The 27335-nt window shown below is 34.9% G+C and overlaps 1 protein-coding gene across 5 annotated transcripts in view; it reads right to left on the minus strand.

Moving 5' to 3' along the window:
• Positions 1-27335, minus strand: part of PPP1R12A (protein phosphatase 1 regulatory subunit 12A) — a 148941-nt gene that overhangs the window by 48329 nt on the left and 73277 nt on the right. For all 5 annotated transcript variants that reach the window (XM_029205988.1, XM_029205986.1, XM_029205991.1 and 2 more), the window contains exons 3-9: positions 24314-24432; positions 14945-15104; positions 10359-10503; positions 8887-8961; positions 7977-8065; positions 7654-7811; positions 2102-2226 (exon numbers count right to left, since the gene is read on the minus strand). In XM_029205988.1, coding sequence (XP_029061821.1) covers positions 2102-2226; positions 7654-7811; positions 7977-8065; positions 8887-8961; positions 10359-10503; positions 14945-15104; positions 24314-24432 — 871 coding nt within the window. The remainder of the gene's footprint in view (positions 1-2101; positions 2227-7653; positions 7812-7976; positions 8066-8886; positions 8962-10358; positions 10504-14944; positions 15105-24313; positions 24433-27335) is intronic.

The raw sequence follows: 27335 nt of genomic DNA on the forward strand, positions 1-27335 counted from the left end.
ATAATCAAAAGAGCTAAAGTTTAGTATTCACTGAAGAAGTATAAAGGGGTTTTAGAATTAATAAATCTTTAGTTAAAGCAGCTCATGGTGACACCAGTTATGGCATGATAACTATCTTGAAAATTTTGCAGACGACTGCTTCTGGCCTTGAAAAGGCCAGAAATTCTCCAGAAATTCTGGAGAATTTCATTTTAAAGCATATGAAATTAAGACCATTTGAGAATGGGTTCTAATTGAATTCAAGAAACCCTCAGTTCTAGAATACAGCAGGTAATAAGATAATTCAGTCACAGAGTCTTCTGATATTCAAATTGTACCAGTGAAATTCATACATTTCTACCACTAAGAATTCATACTACTGCTTTCCTTTGGAAGAGTTTTAGAGGAGGATTATTAATAACAGTATGGATTTTTAAAGAATTCTCTAGTTTATGATTTTAAAAGGTTCAAATTTTGACCACTTGGAGCCAAATCCAAAGATTAGCAAAACTGACAATATGATAGAAACACTGTGGGGATTTAAAATCAGTCCTCAAACCCGTGCAAACCAAATAAGGTCAGATAAGCAACAAAACAAGAAGTCCAAAGGCAGAGACTTAATAGGTAAACACAATGTATAATCCCTGAGTGGACCCTTAATTTGAAAAATCAAACAGCTAGAAAGATGTTACTAGGAGGACAACTGGGAAAATTTTGAGTATGGTCTGTATATTAGTGAACATAAATAATGGTATTATATATCAATGTTAAATTTTCTAAGTATGATAATTTCCGTGAGGGAATGAAGGATTAATGCCTTTGTACTTAAGAGGTACATACTCAAGTATTAGGAATAAAGTGTTACAGTGAGAGCAGTCAATTTTTTTTTTTTTTTTTTGCGGTACGCGGGCCTCTCAGTGTTGTGGCCTCTCCCATTGCAGAGCACAGGCTCTGGACGCACAGGCTCAGCGGCCATGGCTCACGGGCCCAGCCGCTCCGCGGCATGTGGGATCTTCCCGGACCGGGGCACGAACCCGTGTCCCCTGCATCGGCAGGCGGACTCTCAACCACTGCGCCACCAGGAAAGCCCTGAGCAGTCAATTCTTAAATGGCTCCAGGAAAAAAAAAAAAGTACGTGTGAGTGTGAATATGTCTATGTGTGTGCATGTGTGTGCATGCGTGCATGTGTGTGTTACACAGAGAGGGAAATGAGTTTACGCCTAAAAGTTAGGTAAGGGTGGGGAGAAGCCTTTAAAGAGACCAGTAGGTTAAAAAAAACCCACAGAAAACCCTTAATCTTTAATTAGAGTTAAAAGAAGTATAGGTTCTGAAACAGCAGGGAAAAGAAAAGTCTTTAACAGATCAACAAGAAAGTAAGGATGAAGAATAAATGGAGAACAAAATAAGGAAGAGGAATAAATGAAACTAACAATTTGGGAGCACTCAGTCACTAGCCAAGCTCTCTCAATTACCGCTTAACAATGTTAACTTATTTTCTCTGTTATTATTTTTGTTTTGTCCTTTTTAGGAGGAACAGATAAGGAAGATAGTCACTTGCTCAAGGTCACAAAAACTAACAAGAGGTGGGGTCAGCAGTTGACCTCTGGTTTGTTCTGACATACCTGGTGCTTTGTAAATGAATTAGAAAATCTAGATTCCAGTTCTCTCAGTAACTTGTGGTAGTACTTTTCGTGCTTAACTTATACACATGTGAAATTACCAAAATGCACGTTTACTCAACAGAAATAAAGGATACAAACCCCATGCTTCTCAAAAGTTCAATGAAAATAAAAAACTACCATGATCAGTAGTTTGTCATATGAAAAATTTTATCTTTCTGCTATTTACTGGGTTGGCCAAAAAGTTCGTCTGGTTAATGAATATGTTGCTCAATAAAGTTCTTGGTGAAAACCGAACAAACTTTTTGGCCAACCTGATATTTTTGTTAATGATCAACTGCAAAAAGTACTTGAGAAAAGGAACATAATAGATTCAGAGGAAATAAAGAAAAATACATTCTTATTCTAAAACCTTAAATAAACTTAGAACTGTCTTAATGCTTTAGCTCAAATGGTACTTACACAGAATACATTTATTTTTAACAAACACAATTTTGGCTTACCTTTTTAATAGGTGATGTAGGTGTTGCTTGACCAGATGACACAGTAGGTGTTGTAACAGCTACAGGAGCTGCTTGAGTACTAGAAGTATTGGCATTAGTTACAGAAGCCATGGATTTTGTCTTATCTTTAGGGAAAGGAAAAGGAAAAAAAAGAACACCAAGAGTCATGATTCTAGATGAATTCCGCTTCAATGGTATTGAAAACAGCATTTTATACTGTATTTTTGCTTAAGGTTTTGTTAACTCAGTCTTTTCCCACTATTATCCCTTTTAACAAGTGACATTTTCAAGGAGTTTCTAGAAATGTCTCAATAGGTATGAGACTTAAATAAGAACACGACACACAACCAGACCTTTAAGAATAAAAAGCACAAATAAAATATGACTATATGACTTGTGTACTTTTAACACTATGGAAAATTTTAAGTTTTAAATTAATATTTAAAACTTGAATACACGAATACAACGTAACTTCAAAAAATGCAAGAGCTATGCAGTTTTCCAATGAATAAACAACTTACATTGCTTATCTAAAACTTATAGCTCTTCTTTATTCTAGGAAATCTAAAAGTGCTCTTTGTCGATAATGACTTATATTCCTGTCAAACAGTATGCTTAAATGTCACAAAGAGCATTCCTTCTCACCCCCCAAAAGTCTAGAGTTAAATGGGCACAATATCAGCTAAATTAGGTTAAATCTCTTCTCACAATGTATCAAGACAATTTCCAACTAGTAATTGATCACTTAGAAAAAGATTTTTGAAATATTAGAAAAAAATCAATATGATGCTAGCAAAAATTCAAAGACTGTATTTGAACACATAAACTGGCCTTTAGCAAAAGTCACATATAAATTTAAACCTTTAAATTAACTAATTTATAAATGGGCTAGAAAAGTTCACTTTTCAAATGGTCAAAAGTCATTTTATCCAGCTTTAAAATATTCCTTTGGTTTCAAAATGGGACAGGACAGGTATCTTTCGATACTTTTGTGAAGAAGTATACTGCTTTTAAAGCCCTATGAGATACTCATTTTCATTATACTACCTCTCTCCCTTCTTTAGGTCAGTTTTGCAAAGAATCTTCCACCATAAATTACCATTATGAGTAAGTAGACAACATTAACAAATCCTTATCTTTAGGGCAAATACAAACTTCCCACTTATAATTCTGAATTTGCAATGATTCATTGAGTCCTATTTGTGACTAAGAAAACATCTGTAAGATGTTAATAGGGTGAAAAGCATAATCTTAAACTGTATCAAAAGACAAGGCCAAACTGGCATATTTAAAAATCACTATAACCACAGCTTTTCAAATAAACTGAATGAGCGAAACTCAGTCTAATAAACGTTTTTCTTGTTGTTAAATCCCTCTTTTCATTCAACAGAAGCTAAGCCTATTCAGCACAGTTAAGTACAAATCATGTATACTCTAATTAGACCATCCTCCTGGAAAACAATCCATCCAACCGGAGAGAGTAATTCAACAAATATTTATTAAGTGTCTGATACCTCAAGTACTGTCCTAGGCACTGGGGATATATATCAGTCAATGAAAAGACAAAATATCTTAACTGCATAAAGCTTACAGTCTAGTAGGAGAAATAAGTAATAAACTAAAGCTCAACATGTGTTTTTTTCATTTTATTTTCTCCTTCTCCCCCTATTTTCTCCAGGTTTAAAATTTTTTTATATTATTGAAATCTATACATTAAAGAATGTATATGCACGTATGCAAACATTTATGTTTGGTTTAAGAATAATAATTAAACAAACCTCAGGTGTCCACCATCTAACTTAAGTAAACATTATCAGTGTTACTGAAGCCCTTTCTATCCATTTGATTTCAATGAAGAATAAAAACTTCATGTCCTAGAGAAAAAAAAAGAAAAAACCTAAAAGCAAAACTATGCTTCCCTATTCTCATTCCTTCAACTACCTCTGAAAAATTTATATATCATTTGGAAGGAAATTAAACTTTTGGTTGAGTTCCTATTTTCAATCTGATTTATAAGAAACTGATTAAAAAATGGTTTGGAAAATATTTTATGAAAGAAAATTCAGCAAAATAGTTATTTAACATAAAACAGTTTCCCAAGGAAATAACCTTACAAAAAGAAAAAAGAAACAGTTTAGAAATTGTCAGATCAAGCTATACCTCTACAGGGAAATGGCTGCTTTCTCAAGCTTGCCAAATAAAGTATGATAAAGCCTTGTTGATATTAAAAGAGTGAGAGAGAAGGAACCACACAGCATTTACATGGATTAATTCTTGAGACAGAGTTAAATTTTCCTGGCACAACTGGCTACTAGCAACAGGAAGAACAAAATTATCAAGTACAATGCTTCAGAGGAACATTTAAAGTTAGCGCACTGAGAAGAGATTGGTATGCTTAAAGTCCAAACTGGGAAATTAATACAATACAATTTGATGGTAATTAATTCTATTCATACTTATAGAAGAGTTTAAAGAACTATCCAGATAGCCTAGTCCAATACTTCTCATTCTACAAGCAAGGAAATTTCAACCAAAGGTCAGGAGACTTGCCAGTTAGTGGCAAGACTGGCCTAAATCTGACGTCTTTTTTTGTTTTAAATAGCTCCCTGGTGCCTAATACTGAACAGTGAACTGTATAGAAGGGACCAATTAAGAAAAAATAGGTAGAAGAATCTCAGGAATCTCGGTGAGATATCTGGACTTCCAGTTCTTGAATTCTACTACATGAGCTAGGAGATCTGGGTGCTGGTCCTGGCTTTCATGTGCACATGTGCATATAGTTTAATTTGTAATGATATATTTTACTAGAGACTGGGGGCCAAGGCATGTCTCACAGAGAGGAGATTAACTACATAAAAATAACTTTAAATACTTGCAAAAGTATCTGAGTCAATTTAAATTTCAATGATATTTCATCTTTCAAATGAACTGAACAAATTTAACTGAATGTTATTAGATAAGCATGTACATTAATCTTATTTAAATTAGTAGACTTTAATTTTATACAATTATTACATGAAAATTAACATTCATTACAAAGCAATTGATTGTTATATAATATCCATGTAAAGCAGGTATTATTACCCTGATTTTACAGAGAAATCAGAGATTAAATAACTTACCCACATCTACAGTTACATGCATGAATCAGTCCATGTTCTTGAACACTGTACATGCTGATTCTCATATAATTTGTTTTTATAGTTAGAAATATTTTAATTAGCATGTTATACAAATAAATTATAATATTCAATGACTACCTGTTGTTCTACTGCCAATTTTACCTATATTACTGTGTCATCAAGGCAAAAGATATGCTGACTCACCTGATCAGCAGTGTCACAGCAATAAATAAAAAATTAAATCCCTAAGTGACTAGAATCTAGTCATTTATAAATTTCAAAAACTCTTTGTGTATTTCCAAAAAATAATTTACTTGTAGGATTAGTAAGCTTCAAGAAAATAAAGGAATCCATAACACATCACCTGGCAACAAAGCTAGCCTGTGCCCATTTAGCAATATCTTGTTTTTAATGGGAAATAGAATTATCAGTACGTTTCTTGACATGTTTATTTAGTAAACTTTAGCTTCTCACATTTTCTTAGAAAAAATATTTTATTGAGTGAGTAAAAAACCTGATTCAAAACTGTTGCTGTTGTGTCTAGAGGAAATATGGGAGTCCAAGAAATTCTAGGGCTCCATTTGTGTTTACTAATGATCACCAAACTGGTCCTGATAATGATGACAGTTTTTTCATTGATAAAAACCTTAATGAAAATGAAATACCTTTTCTGATAAATAGGCTGTGTCAGGCTCTCTGAATATATGGACCAGGGTTCTCGATATAAAGACGTACAGACAGATGTTTAAACGACAGTCTCTCCCAGGCACCACAAGTCTGATATTCCGAGCAATTGGCAGAGAAATGAAACCATTCAGCACACGTTTGGCCCCTCTGCTTGGCCACGGCACCTGAAGTGGGTTCACTTACCAGAAGAGTGGTACACGCTCTTAAGCAACGGGACCCGGTAATACGTTAAAATGCCAAAATGCCAGGTTATACAACTCAAAGATAGCAATCCTGGAATCTTATGCTCTCAGAAGGTTTTTTTTTGGTTTTGTTTTTCTTAAGATTTTTTTGATGTGGACCATTTTTAAAGTCTTCATTGCATTTGTTACAATATCGCTTCTGTTTTATGTTTTGGGTTTTTTTTTGGCTGTGAGGCATGTGGGATCCTAGCTCCCCAACCATGGATTGAACCCGCACCCCCTGCAGTGGAAGGCAAAGTCCCAACCACTGGACCACCAGGGAAGTCCCTCTTCAGAAGTCTGAGTGATTAGCCGATACAGAATAAAAGCAATTCAGTAAACAAAATCTATAAAAACATGTGAGCCAGAGGGAAAAAAAAGCAGAAAACCTATCCTTGATAATAAAAAGGGAAAGAACGTAAATTGTTAATTGTTATAAAAAGGGAAAGAATGTAAATAGTAAAGCAATTTGGTAGCATCTATGAAAAGTGAAAATATGATTCAATAATCCAATGTTTAAGTATATCTATTAGAGACCCTCTTGCACATATACACAGGGAGGCAATTATAAAATGATTGCTGCAGCATTATTTATAACACAACATTGGGAATAAGGTAAATTTTTATCAAAAGGGAAATGTATTTAATGAATACTATACAGCAACTAAAAGGATAAGTTACATACATAAAGACACAGATAGATACAAACAAACCTAAAAAATACAACTTTCAAATAAAAAATGCAAGTTGCATAACAACTCCTAGGGAATAATAAAAACACAAAACAACCTTATAATTACTATATATTACTTCTGAATGTAAGATAATAGTATAAAAATAGACTAGAAGACTCAGAAAAAAACTCATGATAGTGATTTGGGAAAGAGAAGTAGATTAGGGTTGATGGTTAAAGAAGACAATGGTAATGTTTTAATTTTATTAAAAGAAAAATTATAAGCAAATACAGCTAAATGTCAACAGCTGTTAAGTTTTGGTAGTTGGAATATGAATGTTTATTATATTATACTTTTCTGCATCTTTAAAATTGCTCAAAACAAAGTAAATTTCCCCACACCTCTACAGGAAAAAATCTTGACTCCGCCCCAGCTTTCTAAAACTTTAGTATTACTGAGGAAATATTTGGGATGCTGTTGGAGCCAGCTTCCTGTACTTTCAGGTCTCAGAAAGCAGCAGGAGCATTCTTGAGCTGCTGGGAACCCATCTAACCCTATCTGCACCATCCAAAGAGAATCTTAGAAGCCTCTTCACTTTCTTCAAACCTAAAAATATAGGTCAGTAAAATGCAGAGGTGATCAATTACCTGCCTCCAGGTAAGCAGAGAACAATAAAATCACAGCTATACTTAAATTTCTAACACTCCCTGAAAGGCAATTTACTGGCTTGGGAGGTATCTTAACAAGTAGCATGTCAGTCTGAAAAGTTTCAAAATTAAAGCCTGACCTCATCTTACTTTACACTTCATCAAAATTCACTGAAAATCCCTTTATCCTTCAAATTTTACCTGTTTCAGCTTCTGATTCTGAGTCGTCTTCCTCATCTTCTTCACTAGAGCAACTAGATTCATCTTTTTTTCCTTCTTCTTCATCATCAACCTTTTCTTGTTCCAGAGATTCAATACGGGATGCATTTTTCTCAGGCTCAATAATCAATGTCTCTTTGCTGTGAAAGGAAAAAAGCCTTGAAATAATTATAAACACAAAAGGTGAAAATACATAATGAATACATTAATTTTTCCCAGAACCACAAAATCTAATAATCATACTTGTGGCTATCATGACGACTCATTTAAAACAATAACAAAACCTACTTTAATATTTTACTTACTTTTTAAAGGTTTTCTGTGATTGATTATTGTCCATATTGGCTGTTGATTCAATCAGTGGAGATTTCTTCTCCCGTTTTTCACTATGGAGCTTTATAAAAGTTATGCAAAGGAAAATAAGAATACTATTAAAATAACATTAATGAGCAAAATACAGAATTTAAAATAATAACAAAGTAGCTTCCCAAACACTAAATGAAAACAAAACAGACAAAACAAATAAAAGATTTGTTTTACCTAAAAAGAAAAGGGCTTGGATAAAGAATAAAAAGAACTAGACAATTTAAAAGCTCCACAGAGGGGACTTCCCTCACAGTCCAGTGGTTAAGACTCTGCACATCCCCTGCAGGGGACATCCCCTGGTTGGGAAACTAAGATCTGCTGTGCGGTGCAGCCAAAACAACAACAACAAAAAACCACTCCACAAAGGACTAAGTTGGATTTGTTTTTTTAAGATCCCTCCAACTTTAGTTTACTGAAAAACCAGGGACCATTAACCATTTAGGATGTCTGATAATATTTTACTTAAACATCTGCTTCCTAGTTATGTTAACTCCTTGCTTATCTAGCGTATGCTATTTTAGAAATCTGAGATTTTATAGTCTCCACCCTCTAAGCAAACTTTTTTATGAAATTACAAAAAGATACTATTATTGAGAACATACACATTATAGAAGTATTCATTTTGGGAAAGGGATGCTAGAGAAATGGGGATAAGCAACACAAAAGGCTAAAAAAAACCCCACCACTATCCCTTTATTCTCATTCACTGTCATTTAATTTGATCGCTAGGAATAACTTAAAACCAAACAGTACAAAACATCACAAGAATACTTTTTCAGCTGTCTAAGATTCAAAGTTATTAAGAGAATTCACTAATAGAGACAATTTTTAGACAATCATCAAACATACCAGATTTTGTTTCTTTTGCAACTCTTCTAAATATCCTAAAATGTCTTCATCTGCTACATCAAAGGCTGTCTGGCCCTACGCAGGAAACAAGAGGGTTGGTGATAATAAAAAAAAAAATCAATAAATTATAAAATGCCTTCGGTGATTCTGTATGATTATACAGAAAGAAGTTAGATAACATTTTTAATGGTAGGTATAAAACATGGTACATATGACTTGAAGGAGATGTATGAGAAATCCCTGTGAGAGATAAGCAGCTGATATACCTCCCCTTACTTTTTTTGGTAACAGCTTTATTGATCTATAATTCACATACAAGTCACCCATTTTAAAGTATGCAATTCAATGGTTTTAGTATATTCACAGAGTTTTACAACCATCACCACAATCAATTTTAGAACATTTTCATCACCCCAAAAAGAAATGACATACCCATTAGCCATCCCCTCCCCACTCCCCCTCCCCCTGTCTGAGGCAACCACTAATATACTTTCTGTCACTACAGACTTGCCTATTCCAGACATTTCATATAAATGGAATCATACAATATATGGTCCTTTGTGACTGGCTTCTTTCACTTTGCAAACTGTTTTCAAGGTTCATCCATATTGTAGCATGTATTTACTTCATTCTTTTTTATTGCTGAATAATATTCCATTGCATGATCTACCACCTTTTGCTAATCTCTTCACCAGATGATGGACATCTGCTTTTCCTTTCTGGTACACAATCAATAATACTGCTATGAACATTTGTGTATAAGCTTTTGTGTGGACATCTGTTTTAATTTTCTTGGGTATATAGTTATGAGTGGAATTACTGGGTCATGTGGTAACTCCAAGTTTAACCTTTTTGAGATCTTATTTCTACTTTACCGCCATAAAAATTAATTATAAATTCTTAGTAGAGTAATAAAATAAACATATGTATTTCTAAACTACTTAAAAGTTCAGCCAGCCACAGGTATGACTTAGTTTCAAAAAGTAGTCCAGGTGAACATCTGTCAATCTATTTTTATTCATAGTGGAAAAGAAAATTTCAAAGAGCTGTTGGCCAAAAATAGTAAGGATTTTTCCTGCTGCCAGCTTAGTCCTTATAATAACCCTACTGGTACAAGTCTCCAGAATGCCAGAAAGTTCATTATTTAGAATATAGTCTACCTTATATGCATGCAAAATTTCTTAATTTATGAATTTCTAAGAATATAATATCAATGGAAGCACCCAAATCTACTCGACACATATGGTAATACTATTACAGAAAGAGTAATACTTCTTTGTCGAACAAGGCCAAATCACCTCATAAGTAGCTGGAAAAGACTTAATAATAAAAATGAATAAATGATTCACAAAATGTTTTACACAGTTAATAAACCTTAATAGAATTAAATAATTTATATTCTCATAACATTTTTTAGACTAAAACTATATTTCTAGAAGTTGAAATATTTAAAGTACATTTGAAAGGCCTACCACTTTGTTGACCATCTCCATATCACACAGACTGTCCACTAAAATTCGACATGCTTCTTCTTTACCCCAATGAGCTGCAGCATGAAGAGGTGTCCAGCCATCATAATCTTTAATATTAACATCATAGCCTGCCTGTATTAAAAGTCTAAACAAATTACAGTGAATTACATCATCATTAAAATCTAGAAATGATTGGACATAATTAACAGCTATATACCATGCAAGTTAACAAAAATTTGCAATATATTTCTTTTCATAGTTCAGAATCCCTCCTCCCCTCAACAAATTAACTAGGACAAAAGAATTCTCAGAAAACACTGGCATAGAGGATCTTGAGTTACTGCCATAATAATGAATTCAGTTTTAATTAATTCCTAATGACTATGAGTCTTATGGTTTGGTATGACACTGATTAATTCTTGTTAATATGTTTCTAACTGAAAATTTTGCAGAAGAGTCTATAATTTTTCAAAACTATTGGATCAATTTGTATGTTAAACTGATTTATTGTAGGGAATGTCTTCAAGTGTCCATATGATATATCATCTCAAGCTGAACATGTTCTAAAAATATACTGGGATCAAACAAAGTTATTTGTAGTGTCATTGTTGCCTTGTGGTTAAGGAACTGGTTTGTGAAAGCCTTCATGAACCTTTATGATCTACCATTGGAAATTTTCATAGGAAAATGACTGTTAGAAACAAAACAAAGCAAAACAAATATTCCGAGGGGTCGAGTCTACTTTTCCGTAGCAGTAGAAAGCAGATATTCTAATCAACAAAGCTAGAAAACAGGAATACATTTTAATACAATGAAAAGAGTTGCATAAACGTTAGTATGCCCTTATAACTGGATATTGACAACAACCTTTATTTTATTTAGAAATTAAGCTCACAGAGAGCAAAGAATGGGTCTATAAATTGCACACAGCACAGCGCCACACACAAAGGCGAACACTAAATACTTTATAACTCAAATCTGGTTAACCTTAACCTTACTTTCCAAGATGCTGACCTTGAGAAGGGCTTCTTTTTACCTACAGGAGGTGGTAGTGATAGCTAATATATAAGCATTTATTTATGTTTCAAGAACTGATCCCCTATTTCCTAACAATATCTAAAGCAGATGTTTTTAATTATGGCTCCATAGCAGAACCATCTGAAAAACTTGCTATTAAAAAAACAAAAAAAAGTTTTCCCAGCTCCACCCCAGTTCCACTGAATTAATCAGTATCTTGGGAGATGGGCCCTGTCTATCTGTACTTTTAATAAGTTCTGCATATGATCTCACATCACTGCCTGTCTCCTGCCTGCAGATCAACATTTAAGAGCCAGTGATCTAAAAAACACGCTAATAGATATAAGTCACAAGATTTAAGTTAAAAAAATATGGCAACTAACAAATATTATCAGATACTTTATTAATAGAGACAGAAATAATACTGGAAGATAATAAAAATATACCCCCAATAGGAAATATGAACTATAATAATGTTAAATATCCTGAGCAATACAAAATTCTAAGTACTTGAGAGTCTGTGCGGAGAGAAAGGTAGAGACACACACACCCCGCCCCCCAAACATAAGGCTCTCTATATGCCAGGCCATGCAAGGATACTCAAAAAAATAAGACAGTATTTATTATGCTCAAGGAACTTCTAATGGAGGACAAAAGTTAAGTAAAACAACAATCAACCCTCACAGACAGGTTCTATGATGAAGCTGCAATAGGAGTACAGAACTGAAAAGCATAAAAATCAACTGAAAGGGGTTGTGTGTGTTTGGGGGGAGGGGGTAAGTGGGGAGACAGTTACATTTGAAATGGATCTCTTCTATTTATTTTTGATTTAATATTTTCTTTCCTAAGTAAAATATTCACAAATTTCAAAACTAAAAAAGAATAAATGGCTAGATAGCAAAGTCACTTTCCCACTGCTGACCTTTAGCCAACCAGTTTCCCTGCCCCAGAGATAACCATACTACTACTTTTGATTAGATCCTTACAGAGAGATTTTATGCATATATAAATAAATACAACTTAAAGTTTTAAAACATAAACACAAATGAGGCATAGTTCTTAACACATCCTAGTGCTCTTTCCATATCTATAAGTAGTGTTTTAATCACTATAGAGTATTCTAGTGAAAGGATGTATCATGATCTATGCAACCATTCTCCTACTCCAATTACAAACAATGCTGCTAGCACATACCTATTTCCTATGTGAGTGAGAATATCTGTAAAAAAAATTCCTAGGGATTTCCCTGGTGGCACAGTGGTTAAGAATATGCCTGCCAATGCAGGGGACATGGGTTCGAGCCCTGGTCCAGGAAGATCCCACATGCTGCAGAGCAACTAAGCCTGTGCACCACAACTACTGAAGCTTGCGCTCTATAGCCCCTGCTCTGAAACAAGAGAAGCCACAGCAGTGAGAAGCCCGTGCACCGCACAGAAGAGTAGCTCCTGCTCGCTGCAACTAGAGAAAGCCCGCGCGCAGCATCAAAGACCCAACGCAGCCAAAAATAAAATAAATAAATAAATTAAAAAAAAAACAATTCCTAGAGATAGTGCTGCTAAGCCAAAGAATAACTGTTACTTCGATAAAATTTGCTCAATAGTCATTTATACTTCCACCAATAATGTAAGAGAGTGCCTTTCCCCAAATTTGCCAACAGTGTGCCAAACATTTTGATCTTTGCCAATATGATAGATGAAAAATGATAATTCACTGTAGCTTTATCTGCACTTATTATGAATGAAGTTGAGCATTTTTTTTTTTTGAGCATTTTTTTTTCATGGGCTTAAGAGCCTTGAACTGAGTCAAAGGATAGAAAGGAACTTGCTTCCAAGTTGAAGAGATGGTGAATGAAGGTATCTAGATAGAAACAAGAGTAGGCATTAAGGCATCATGAAAGAACTTCAAGTAGATATACACAGCTGGAATCATGCATGCCTGAGGAGCAGTGGTAGCAGCTTAGCTTGAAAGAGGAACCAATGGCCAGATGACTAATGGTCTTATGTGCTAAGCTGAGGAGTTTAAAATTCATCCCAATTCCTGCTGAGAATCTTAATAAAGGATTTTAAGAGCCTGGACAACTGAATTACAAAGACCACTTGGAAGCAGTCTAGAAATCTATTTTACAGTGCAATCCAGTACTCATATATATGTTTATAGAAACAAGAATTTTAAGAAACAAAATACCTTTACCATATGCAATACTCTTTGATATTTTCGATTTTTTCTTTTTAAATGCTGTTCACAGCTCACTAAGTTCATTTCATGACCCACTCTGATGGGGTTTGAAAGTCTGAAAAGTTTTGGATTAGAGAGAAACAGATGGGACAAGGAAACTAATTACAACTTAACTGTAGCGGCTTCCCTGGTGGCGCAGTGGTTAAGAATCCGCCTGCCAACACAGGGGACACAGGTTCGAGCCTTGGTCCGGGAAGATCCCACATGCTGCAGAGCAGCTAAGCCCGTGCACCACAACTACTGAGCCTGTGCTCTAGAGCCTGCGTGCCACAACTACTGAAGCCCACATGCCTAAAGCCAGTGTTCCGCAACAAGAGAAGCCACTGCAGTGAGAAGCCCGTGCACTGCAATAAAGAGTAGCCCCTGCTCACCGCAACTAGAGAAAGCCCGTGTGCAGCAACGAAGACCCAACACAGCCAAAAGTAAATAAATAAATTAATTAAAAAAAAAGTTAACTGTACTATTCTAGGAGAAGGCTTAAATTACTGAAGTGAGTAGGGATTGAAATAGGAGGAAACCCGGAATAACTGACCCACTTAAACTTCTTCACTGTTTTTACTGAGGAGAGGGAATAAGGAGAAGGGATTGATATAAGAAACCAAAGTGGAACAAAGGTAAAATAGAGGGTGCAGTAGATTTTGCTGAGGGCCAGTCTTATTAGCCTTCACATAGATATAACAAAAGTTATGCACTGAATTGTTTTTTCCATACAGTTGCCAACACCTTTGCACTGCATGAGTAAAAACCAAAACACAAATTTATTGTGACATAAAGGAGCTTTGCCCCAAAGATATTTGTTGATCAGTATATAACCCTATATCGTCTAAGTTGCTTATGGTTTAATATTTAATATTATGCTAACAGCACTCTGAATTCCAGTGTTCATGTAGTGAAAATCTAAAACAAAATCAGATAAGTTACATGTAAATAAACAATCAGTAGGAATCAAGCTCTCAGAATTTGATAATATGTTTATACACAACATTGTTCTTAGTCTGTGTATCCAGAGCTAACCTATCTGGGAATCTCAAAGTGACTCTAATAACTTACTAGGCCAGAAGGTAACATATAATGGTTGTCTGACACTTAAATTTCACTTATTGGAAAACTGCAATGGAAGAACAGTAGAATACTCAAAATTTGAGAGTGAAAGAAAGAACTTTAGAAATAAAGCAATAACATTCAAGGTAGTTTTCTCCTTCTCCCTATAGACAGACATTAAATAACTTACAAAAGCTGTTTCAAAATAATGTTAGCAGGTATCTTAAAAAAGGAAAAGTGAAATATAGAAAACAAATCAAAGCAGAAAAACAACTGTGAGAAGCAATACTTACTTTAAAACTTCTGTATAGCCTTTAGCGGCTGCAACATGAAGTGCTGTACCTCCAGATTTTGCATGCCGGACATCATTTATATGACCACTATTTAGCCATTGTCTTGCATCTCTAAGCATTATTCGTTCTTCTTCTTTTCGAGCTGCTTCTATATCAACCCCTGATAAAATAAAATATTTTTTTTCATTTTTTTCTCTATAGTAAATGTTTTTGTTCGGAAATAAAATTATCCAAAACATTCCAAGTTTAATTGAAAATTAAAAGTGAAATTATATTTTTGAAAAATGGGCTGCTTAGAACAAGCTGGTTAAATAAAGAAATGTAGGAATACTGTAGATATTTTATTAGCATTCTCTATTGACTAATTTTTGCCCTACAGTATTATTTTGGCTTTCTTTTTACCTTTTCTGCTTATTCCTTTTGTTTTTGAAGATTTGAATACTCCCCAAGGTATTCCCCATCCTTTGGTCTAAAAAAAAAGTTTGTTGTTTTAAACAATCATATGTATTTAAGTCTCAAATTTTTATCCACTGCTTTGACCAGTTCTCTGTACTCTAGCCTAGTAGGTACAAATGTTTATTGAACACTTCAACTTGGAGGTCCTGTCCTCATCTAAAATTGAATAGACCTTAAATCAGATTATTTTTCTACCAACACCCCTTTCTTTTTCCAACATAGTACATTGTTCATACCATCAGTATCAGTTTTATAATTTTAGTAAGTTATATAGATGTTTATTCATTTAAAAGCATTAAGCGCTATGCTAGGTTGAGGTGATAAGAGTGGGGAGAATTCAAAAAGGGACACGACCTTCAAAGCGCTCAACATCCTGAGAAAAAAATTAAAATAGAAATGATAATCCTGAAATTCCTCAGTGATCTCATGTTATCTTACGGCTTCAAATGCTGGTTATTTAATAAATAGCACATACCATGATGCATTTATACTCCAGGAGACAATGAGCTTATTAAAAAAGGTAAATGTACTGCTTTTTTATCTTGTATCCCCACCATATGGATGGATACCTGATACAAAGTAAAAGGGATCAGTAAATGTTTACTGAATGAACGATGAATACATAAATACATGAGTAAAAAATAATTACACATACACACAACTCCTCAGCTAAGATCTCTTCTATAATTCATATCCATGTATCCAATTGGCTGGCTGGAATTTTTCATTCACTCATTCATTCAATCAATCAGTCAATATGTACTGAGTCTCTACTATATGTCAGGTACTTTACTAGGTGTTAGGGGTTTAGAATTGAACCTATTACATGGCAGATGATACATCTGTGAAGGAAAAAAAAGCAGAGTAAAGGTACAGAAGGTAATGAGAAAGAGTTGTTATTTTATATAGGTTGGTAAAGAACAGTCTCTTTGATAAGGTGACATTACAGCAAGAAATAAAGTAACAGTCATACCATAATCTTAGAGAATATTCCAGACAGAGGGAAGTACTACAGATCTTCCTTGACTTACAATAGGGTTACAACAAAAGTTGAAAATATCCTAAGTCAAAACTGCATATGATATACCTATCCTGTCATAGCTTAATGTAGCCTACCTTAGACACGCTCAGAATACTTACATTAGCGTACAGTTGGGAAAAATCATGTAACACAAAGCCTGTTTTATAAATAAATTATTAAGCGCTGAATATCTCATGTAATTTACTGAACACTGTATTGAAAGTGAAAAACAGAATGGTCATATAGGTATAGAATGGTTGTTTAAGTGTATCAGTTTGGTTGTTTACCCTCATGATCACGTGGCTGACCAGAAGTTGCAGCTTGCTGCTGTTGACCAGCGTCACTAGGGAATATGTGCTGCATATCACTAGCCCGGGAAAAGATCGAAACTCAAAATCTGAAGTATGGTTTCTACTGAATGTGCATTGCTTTCAAACCATCATAAAGTTGAAAAATCGTTAAACTGAACCACTGTAAGTCAGGGACTGTCTGTATTAAGCACTGAGGTAGAAGTCTGCTTGGAATATTCTTCTGATTAGGAAAAGGCAGGGTGTCTATAGAGTAGTGAGGACAATGAGCGGGGGCAGGGTGACAACATCCCACTCAATTTAAGAGGATCACTTAAGCTGAAAAGTTAAGAGTAAAAACAGGTAGAAACTGGGAGGCTATAACAATAATTCAGGCGAGAGATGATGGTAACTTGAACCAGGGTGGTAGCAGTGAAGGTAGTAAAGAGGTTAGATTCTGCATTCTTCAAGGCAAACCAACAGAATTTGCTGTTAAGTTTGGATGCAGGAGAAAAAGAGAAGTCAAGGATGAATCAAAGGTTTTTAGCCTGAGCAACTAGAAAAATTAAATTTTCAATTTCGGAAATGTGAAGTTTGAAATGCACTAACAGACATCTAATTGGAGTTAGCTGGATATCTGAGTCTGGAGAACAGAGAAGAGGTCAAAACTAGGGATGTAATATAATACATAATAAAATGATATAACACAGTCACCTCAAACTCAATGCTAAAATCTTATCTCAATTTTCCCTAGCCAATCTGCTTGCTGTCTGTCTTGTATTTCCTATATTAGGTTCCAATACTTACCCAGAAACCCGGAAGTCACCCTTAATCCCTCCCTTTACCTTATCCCCAGCCTCCATCCAATTAGTCAGCAGATTCTGAGTTGCCATTCCTAAAATGTCTTCTTTTCCTAAAATGTCTTCTTAATGGCCCCTAATCACTATTTTAGTTCGTCTTATGTCTCTCACACTTTGACGACTACAGCTGGCCCTTAATTCATTCTCCTCAGTTCCTTCTGAGTCATTCCCCACATCATCGCCAGACTGGTTTTTCTGTAGCAAAATACAATCATCTCTCTTTTCTATAAAAATCTGTCAATGATTGCTCACCTCCTACAAGACAAAGCTCAAGCTCTTTAGTGTAGCAGACAGAGCCTTTTATGATTTGGTCTCAATGCATTTTTAATCTCTAGTCTTTCTCCTCTATCATCACCCAGTGTTCTAACCATATAGATCTTCACATAGATCAAGTACATCATGTGCCTGTGCTGTTGTGCAAGCTAGTATCCTCTATCTGGAATGTATCCTTACCTTGCTTGCTTAGTAAATTACCATTTATTCAACATACAACTAAACTGTTCAATTGAAGCTCAATCTCAAAAAAGTAGGCCATGACTGAAAAACATTTTTAAAATCCCGAGATTACAGAAGTGCAGGTAAAGTCATCTTCAAACTAGAGTTCTCATTTTTTTTTCCCAAATGTTTGCTCTTGGTGCTAGAACCAACTATTCTCTTGAATTTTTCTTTTTTTTCCTAAATATTTACTTATTTATTTATTTGGCTGTGTCAGGTCTTAGTTGTGGCATGCGGGCTCAGTAGTTGCGGCGCACAGGCTCAGTAGCTGTGGTGCATGGGCTCTAGAGCGCATGGGCTTAGTAGTTGCGGCATGCAGGCTTAGCTGCCCCATGGCACGTGGAATCTTGGTTCCGTGACCAGAGACTGAACCCACGTCCCCTGTGTTGCAAGGCGGATTCTTAACCACTGGACCACCAGGGATGTCCCTCATTACTACATTTGAAAGAAACTTGCAATAAAGTTTTCCAAATAGACTTTATAAAAACAATTATATACACTATATATGTAACGGACAAAACCTATTATAATCTTTAATTACAAAGTATCACCATTTCTATAATAATGCGATTTTATACATATATAAATTTCCTTTCAAAAGATAATCAGCCCATCTTACTTAAAATGCCTTCTAATGTTATTCATAAAAGAAATTATAAAGCTGTAATTGTTAATACATTAAGAATAATCTTTCTACTAAATGACTTTTCTCAGACTGATTTATTTTATTTTCTTATGCTTATTTTTTACCATGTCTTTTAATACATGAACATCTTTATTATCGTTATCCCTTTTCTCTTTATCATCTTAAATAGTCTGACTTTTTTTGTCTTTTATTATTCTAAATTTCCTCTGGACTTGAAATAAAAAAACAGCTACTTCTTCTGGATTTATCTAATTTCATGCTATCTTCACCTAATTACAAAGCAGTTACCCTCTGCTGCCACCAAATTGTGCCTTTATATGAATTATATATAAATACAACTCAAGTTTAAAATTAAAGTACATGTGAAGAGAAATTTCTTATGCTTAAGAAAATCCAGTTAGAAAAAAAAACACTCTTGTTCTTAAAATCTTTCAAAAATACCACTGATTAGAGCAATAGACCATTAATTTTTGTTTAAATCTCACTGGACTATGTATTACAATACCTGTTTTCTAATTCCAGTGCTTTAACTAGGCTAGCAACCTTTGAGAAAGCCATAACTTCTTTGAATATTAGTATAATGGGTTAAGAACACAGACATGAACCTAGGCTGCGGGGTTTCAATCCCTGATTTGCCACTTACTAGCTCTATTATCTTGGGCAAGACACAATCTACACTAATATTCAGTTCTTTTATTTGTAAGATAGGAGTAATGAAAGTATATACCTATCCACAATGTTGTGAGGATTAAATTAATTAATATTATATGTGAAGTGTTTAGATCAGGAATAAGCACTAAGGTGTTAATTATCATGATCAGTTCTAAAAGTCTATGATTCTGCTTCTCTTTAACTGCATTGTGGTCTAATAGGAAGAAGATCTTATAATGAATTTAACTGGTCCTTAATCCACCTATAATTGCAAGGTTTTTAAACAACGAAAACAATGTATATTGAACTAAATTGGGTGTGATATAATAAAGTGATTAGACTATTTAACATCTGTCACTGCTATAAAAAACAGTAGGGCTTCCCTGGTGGCGCAGTGGTAGAGAGTCCGCCTGCCGATGCAGGGGACACGGGTTCGTGCCCCGGTCCGGGAGGATCCCACGTGCCGCAGAGCGGCTGGGCCCGTGAGCCATGGCCGCTGGGCCTGCGCGTCCGGAGCCTGTGCTCTGCAACGGGAGAGGCCACAGCAGTGAGAGGCCCGCGTACCACAAAAAAAACCAAAAAAAAACCAACAAAAAAACCCAACAACAGTAAATGTTAGCTTGAAATGTAGCCAATTCTCATAGGTAAGAAAAAATAAAATCAAATTGGAATTTTGTTAGCTAAGAAATGCAAAAATTGACTTGTGTCCCACACTAAATAAAGAAAATTGCATTAAAACATAAACCAGAAATACTTTCATCTACTATTCAATCATTACTACTTTCAAAGGCAATTTACTCAAGCATGACTAGTTGTTAATCAAATATATTAGAATAAGAAATAAGAGCCAAAAGAGTGATTAAAGAACTTTAAAATATTAAATAATAACTTTCATACCAGGATAAATAATTTGAGAAATCTTGTCATTACTAGAGATATATTTAGGGTGCTCTTTTTATAAATGTTAAACTCTATTAGAGATGCCTCTATCTTTTGTTTCTTTGGAATAAAGTTATGCTATATAAATTCATGTATTCCCATTATATGAATAAAATGAATATCATGAAATATTTTCTAAGAGATATTCCTAATAAAATGCAGTATGGTACAGTGATGAAGAGTGTGGGCTCAAGATATCTGTTACACTGTTTGGGACTGAACTACATACAGCACAACTTCCTACATGTATGACCTTGGGCAAATCACTGAGCCTCAGCTTCTCATCTGTAAAATGGGGTGATAGTAGTATTAACCTCTTAGAATTGCTGTGAGAATGAAATGAAATAATGCATGTAAAGCCTTTTGCTAAATGCCTGGCAAACAATCGGTATTTAATAAGAGTTAGCTATTATTTTTAGTATCAGCTCTTTACTTTTCAGTTTCAGGGTCATACTATATACTATTTTCTAGAATTTCCCCTCACCTATTATTTTCCCAGATTTACATTTTCCATCCTGACATTTCCTAAATTCCAACAGTGCACTGAACACTGTCATCTAGATGTGCTTTAGCAACCAAACTCAATATATCCCAAAACAAACTCATACACTCTCTAAATCCGTTCCTGCTTTGTCCCACATTTTCCTGAGTGAATTTATCCAGTCATCACTTCTTAAACTGGAAACTTCAGGAGGCAAATTAGCTTGCTTCAATTCTTCCTTCATCTCCACATTCAATTCTCCACCAAGCTGTTTTAATTTTACCTTAATATTTTCTAAAAACAGTCCTGGCTCTTTGCTCTTTTCCATCTTAAGTGTAACCATTTTGGCCCTTTTCATCTTTCACCTGGATTAAGTGAAGAATCTTCTTCAAGAAAGGCATGCCACCATGTATCCCCCACTCTAATGCATCCTCCAGATTACCATCAGCTGCTTTATTACTAAAAACCAAATCCAATCAGGTTAATTTCCTGCTTGGGGATCTTTGTTGCATCTGTCTAATGCCTACAAAAGACATGTCCACCATCTGGCTCCAGCCTAATCTTTTCAAGCCTCAACCTCATACTAATTCCATCCTGACTTTTTACTCCATTCCAATTCTAATGAATTCTCCACGTATGCTATGTCTCCAATTCCTTTTCTTTGCACATGTTGATACCCCTGTCTCACATGCCTTTTTTGTCCACTACCCCCCTTCTTTGCCAAGTAAATTCCCTCTCAAATGTCATCTCTCAAACCGTTCCTGACTACTGCAAACAGTTACTCACAGGCTTTTCTGTTCTCCCACATCATTCTGTTCCTACCTATATTTTAGCACATAGCACACTGCATTGTGGGGCTCTGTTTATATATTTGTCACTTCTATACACTGTGAAATCCTTAAGAACAAAGTGTCTCTCTTAAAAAGAAAATACCGAAAAATACCCAGCACTCAGAACATATGCTGGCACCTTAATCAAAACTGAATGAATCATTACAACTAAAATCAGCCTTGCTAACAGTTTCCTTTATATATAGAAGGAAACTAAAGACAAGAAGTTTCCAGTACATATCCATCCCTTTCCCAGTTCATAATAATTGCTAACTACTATTAAACAATATTGTTGCTATCTATCTGGGCACTCACCAGGGCAAGCTGGACAGATAAGGGACTCTTCATCCAGGTTGATGCTTTATACCCATTCTTCCAGCTTCTTCAAGTCTTGAAGATCCCATTACTCCAAAATTGCTTGCTTAGGACACAGCTGTTAAAAGCTCTTCTGTGTATCTATCCAAGTTCCAGTTATGACTACTTTCCTAATGTGTGCCTTGTTTCTCCTGAGCTCCAGGTACCTTCAGCCACTTGTTACAATGCCTCAACTCTATTTAGGCATTTAAATACTTCTTCAGTTTCAGTGCCTAAGATTTTTTTTTTAACAACCAGGTAGTCATGAATTTTCCTAATCCCAAGGAATAAAAATCTCTTTTCAAGGAACTGACTTAGCTTCTATTTCTCTGCTTTTATTTCCTGATGAACCACATTTTAGCTGGAGTCAACCTTCTGAACCAATATCCCATACCTTAGGAAAACACAGTTCTCTTCTGATAATACCCATTTAATCACTGCCTAGACATAATATAGTGGAAATCACACAGTAATTTATATATATGTGTGTGTGTATATATATATGTTTTTTAAAGTTGTATATTATATATATAATATATATATATTAGTTTTTTTAAGTTGTAGTAAAATATGCATAACAAAATTTACTATCTTAATAACCATTTTAAGTAGACAGTTCAGTAGTGTTAAGTACATTTACACTGTTGCTCAATGTCTAGAACTCTTATCATTTTGCAAAACTGAAATGCTATGCTAATTAAACAAGTCCCCATTCCCACTTCCTCCTAGCTCCTGACAACCATCATTCCACTTTCTCTATGATTTTGAGTACTTGAGGTACCTCATGGTAAGTGGAATCATACAGTATTTGCCTTTTTGTGACTGGCTTACTTCACATAGCATAATGTTCTCAAGGTTCATCCAGGCTGTAGCATACGTCAGAATTTCCTTCTTAATGCTGAGCAGCATTTTCTGTAAGTATATACTACATTTTGTTTATTCATTCATCCATTGATGAACACTTGGTTTTCTTCCATCTTTTAGTTATTGTGAATAATGCTATAAACATGGGTGTACAAAAATCTCTCTGAAACCTTCCTTTTAATTCTTTGGTTATATGCCCAGAAGAGGAATAGCGGTATTATACAGCTTTATATTTATTGAGATATAATTCACATATTATTTAAAGTATACAATTCAGTGGTTTCAGTAAATTCGCAGAGCTGTGCAACCACCATCACAAACAGTTTTAGAACACTCATTACTCCTGAAAGAAATTCTACCCATAAGCAATCATTCCTCATCTATAAATTGACATCTCCCAAATTTACATCTCCAGCTTGTACCTCTCTCTATTGACATATTCAACTGCTTGGATACCTAATAGGCAAAACAAACTTAACATGTCTGAAAAATGAACCCCTAAACTCTCCCTACAAAACTTACTTTTCCCACAACATTCACACCTCTCATAAAAACTTCACCCATCTAGTGGCTCAAACCAAAAATCTTAGAATCTTCCCTGCCTTCTTCTTTCTTACACACTGTAGTTTTAATCACTCAATAATCTTCTTGGCCAAACCTTCAAAATATATCTAAAATCCAATCTTTTCTCATCACTTTGTCTACTACCACCCTGCTCCTGCCCTTGCCATTCTCCTACTTCTGCCCTTACCTTCCTATAATCTATTCTCAACACAATAGCCCCAGAGATCCTTTCTAAAGCAAGTCAGATCATGTCACTCCTCTATCTCAATCCCTCCACTAGCTCACTGTTTCACTCAGATTAAAAGCTAAAATCCTTCCAATAGACCACAAGGCCCTATGTGATATGGTCCACTGCTACTTCTCTGACCTCATCTCCTTCCAGCCTCTTCCTTGTTCTGCCTGCTTCAGTCATACTGGTCACACTCGCTGCTTCTCTGCAAACACCAGGCACCCTCCCATCCTTGAATTCATTGCTTCCTCTGTTTGCAATGTTCTTTCCCCAGACCTACATGATTCATTCCATCACCCCAGTAAGACCTTAGCTTAAATACCACCTTATCAGTGACAACTTCTTGACCACTCTTTAAATTTGTAATGTGTCTCATTCACCCCATACACTTCCTTATCCCCTTTGCCTGTTTTACTTCTCTCCAAAGCTTTTATTGACAGATAATTTTATGCCTTACCCTACCACTCATGATACTTCTTTCAACTTTAAAAACATTAAAAAGACGTAGAGTTAAGAATCATATATTTTTTCAAGTAGAACCTTACTTCACATACTGTTAGGTAAACTGATTTTTTTTCCACTCAAATTAAGATTGCCCTTCAATGTCAACAATCATTTACTGAAAAAGTCAAGTATCATGTTCTTTACAAAACAGTTTTAAACATATTTTACATCTAGGTTGGTTACATTACCTTGCCGATTAACTTCATTTTGAAGTAGCTCTTCCATTGCCTCCTCCTCAGCAATATCTAAAGGTGTGTCTCCTTCACTGTTGACAGCTCCTACATGTGCTCCCTGACCAATCAAAAACCTGTAAAATTAAAGGGAAGAGAATTAAGCAATGACGGTATCATCAAAATAAGACTGAATGCATAGCTAATGAGGCAAGCTCCTATGCAAGAGCAGCAATAAAAACCAAGGATAGCATAGGTATTATTTAAGTTTTAAGAAACTAACATAAAGCATGTTTTCTTTCCTTTTTAAAATTTTATATTTCCTAAAATTTTTCTATAATGTACACACATTAACTAAAACAAAAATGTTATTTTAAAATAATTACAAAGTCTTCCATAGGATTATTTCAGACTGTCTCCATTAAGATTTTTCATTATCTCCATATTGACTAGTTTCCTAACTGAACTTCATGCTCCCAGTCTCATGCCATAAGCAATAGTTCTTAACTTTGGGCTCATGGGCATAATTCAGAAGGTCATTCAGCTGATACAGATATATTAAAATACTGTGTATGTTCATCACTATTTTGAAATTAAGGTAATTATTAGACCAACTACTGAGTCTTTTTATTTAATGTGTTACTAAAGAAGCACATACATACTTTGTACTCAGTATTTTATTTTATACATCCAAAACACAATACTAAGAACATATTCACAGGCTTCATCAGACCTGACAAAGGGATCCAGATACAAAATGGTTGCTAATCTCTTTCACTATGCCACCTGCACATCTCCCAGAATCACCTATTTAACACAACCAGAGTCAATTTCCAACTTAAAATTCTTTGAATGATTGTCCATGCTAGGAGAAAACATACCTACATGGCCCTTACGGATCTGGTTTTGTCTTCTTTTCAGCCTCATTCCTCTTCCTTCTTGTACCACACTTTAGACTCCAACAATATGGAACTGTTTGTAGTTCCAGATTAAGCCATGTTCTTTTGGCATCCCTGATTTTACTTTTCTATATATAAAGAATGGCTCCCTTTTTTCCGATGTTCCTAATCAATCTCTTATTTGTATATATATATTTTTACAGGCTACATGACAATATTCGCATTATCAAAACAGTGAAGGACAAAAAGCCCTCAGAGTTTTAAAAAAAGAAGAAAAAAAGAAAAAACTCCCTTGTATCTCTCCTTCTGTTGTCATGTTCCCTCCCCAGAGATAAACACTATCAACAGCATGGCAAATATCTTTCTGGTACCTTTGCTATGAATTTATATGTGTGTCTATAAAGAAATATATACAGTCACTTTTGAGGTTCTTTTTGTAAAACAAAAATTAATGGGATTACTTTAAATGTACTGGAGTGCAACACTTGCCTTCTAATAGCTGAAAAATATTCCACAATATGGCTGGATCATACTTTTATTTAATGCCATCCTCCTAATGGATTTGTTCTTAAATGGACATTTGACATTATCAATCTTTAAAATTTTTCTCAACGTGATGAGAATAAAGCATCTTATCATTGTTTTCTTTTCTGATTACACACGAGTTTGAAAAAAAATCTGGATATGTTCACTAGCATTTGTATTTTCTCCTTTTGTGAACTTTTTATTTACTTCTTTTGCTTATATTTTTAATGTGTGCCTTAACTCAACAAATACTTATGGGGTGTTGTTACAGATTGAATGGTTTTGTGCTCCTCCAAAATTCATGTTGAAACCCCAAACCACCAATATGATGCTATTAGGAGGTAGGGTTTTGGGGAGGTAGAGGTTGGAGAATCCATGATGGGATTAATGTTTTTAAAGAGGAAGAGAATAGAGCTCACTGTCTCTCTGCATGGAGGGCACAGCAAGATGGCAGCCATCTGCAAGTCAGGAAAAGAGCCCTCACCAGACACAGAATTAGCCAGCACCTTGATCTTGAACTGTCTAGTCTCCAGAACTGTGAGAAACAAATGTCTGTTGTTTAAGCATCCCAGTTTATGGCATTTTCTTACAGCAGCCAAAGCTGACTGAGACAGGTGTCTACTATGTATCTACCACTATGTTACATGTCAGGCATATAATAGTAAGCAAAAACAAATGCAGATCTTCCTCTCAAAGATCTTATAATCTAGAAAGAGAGCTAGATTAATTCCCTAAATACATGTAAAACTTTGATGTCTTATAACAGTGAGTTATGTCTACAAGTGTATAACAGAATAATTTGATTTAGTAAGGTCAGAAAAGGATTCTCTGAACAATATATAGGTACTAGCAAACACAATGGAAGGAGAGTATGTTCCAGGAGAGAGAACAAAAGGCACCAAAAACCTGTGACAGGAAGTGTGTATGGCTAGACAAGGGTTTGGTTCATTCTCCTGAGAGTAAATGAAAGAATCAATCTCTATATAATATGTCAGGTACACCCCAAAGTCAGTGAATGTTTATGTTGTAAGATCTGTAAATGATCAACTATGTGTTTCAAAGAGATCACTTTTGTGAAGTATGGAAAATAAATGAGAATGGAGAAAGAATGAAAGTAGTCAGACCAGCTAATGAGCTACTGCAGCAGTAGACAAAAATTATGTTGGAAGCTTGAATTTGATGGAGGAAATGGATAAATTCCAGAGATATCTAGGAGATACTAGAGATCAGCTGGATATGAGAAGCGAGGGCGAGGAAGGTGTCTATGATACACTGAAGTTCTTGACTTGTCTGTGATAGATGGACGGTGGTACTAATAAATGATACACAAAAAAATAAGTTATTCCCTCCTTCTGACAAATAGATGTGCTGCAAATATTTTTTCCATATTGTCACCACATTAAAAAAAAAGCAAACCTTTTCTTACAGCATTTTGTATTTGAATGAAATTTAAAGGTTGTATGAAGTCAGGTCTGTCAATCTTTTGCTTTAAGAAGGACTTTACCGACTAGCTATTGATATCTGTGTGGAGATGTAACTTTTACAAGACACACACACATAGAAAGAGAAAGATAGAAAAAGGAAAGAATATACACTATAAAGTTAACAGAGGTAGC

This window comes from Monodon monoceros, unplaced genomic scaffold (assembly GCF_005190385.1).
Source record: "Monodon monoceros isolate NGI ecotype Baffin Bay Population unplaced genomic scaffold, NGI_Narwhal_1 Super_Scaffold_6, whole genome shotgun sequence".
Taxonomy (NCBI): domain Eukaryota; kingdom Metazoa; phylum Chordata; class Mammalia; order Artiodactyla; family Monodontidae; genus Monodon; species Monodon monoceros.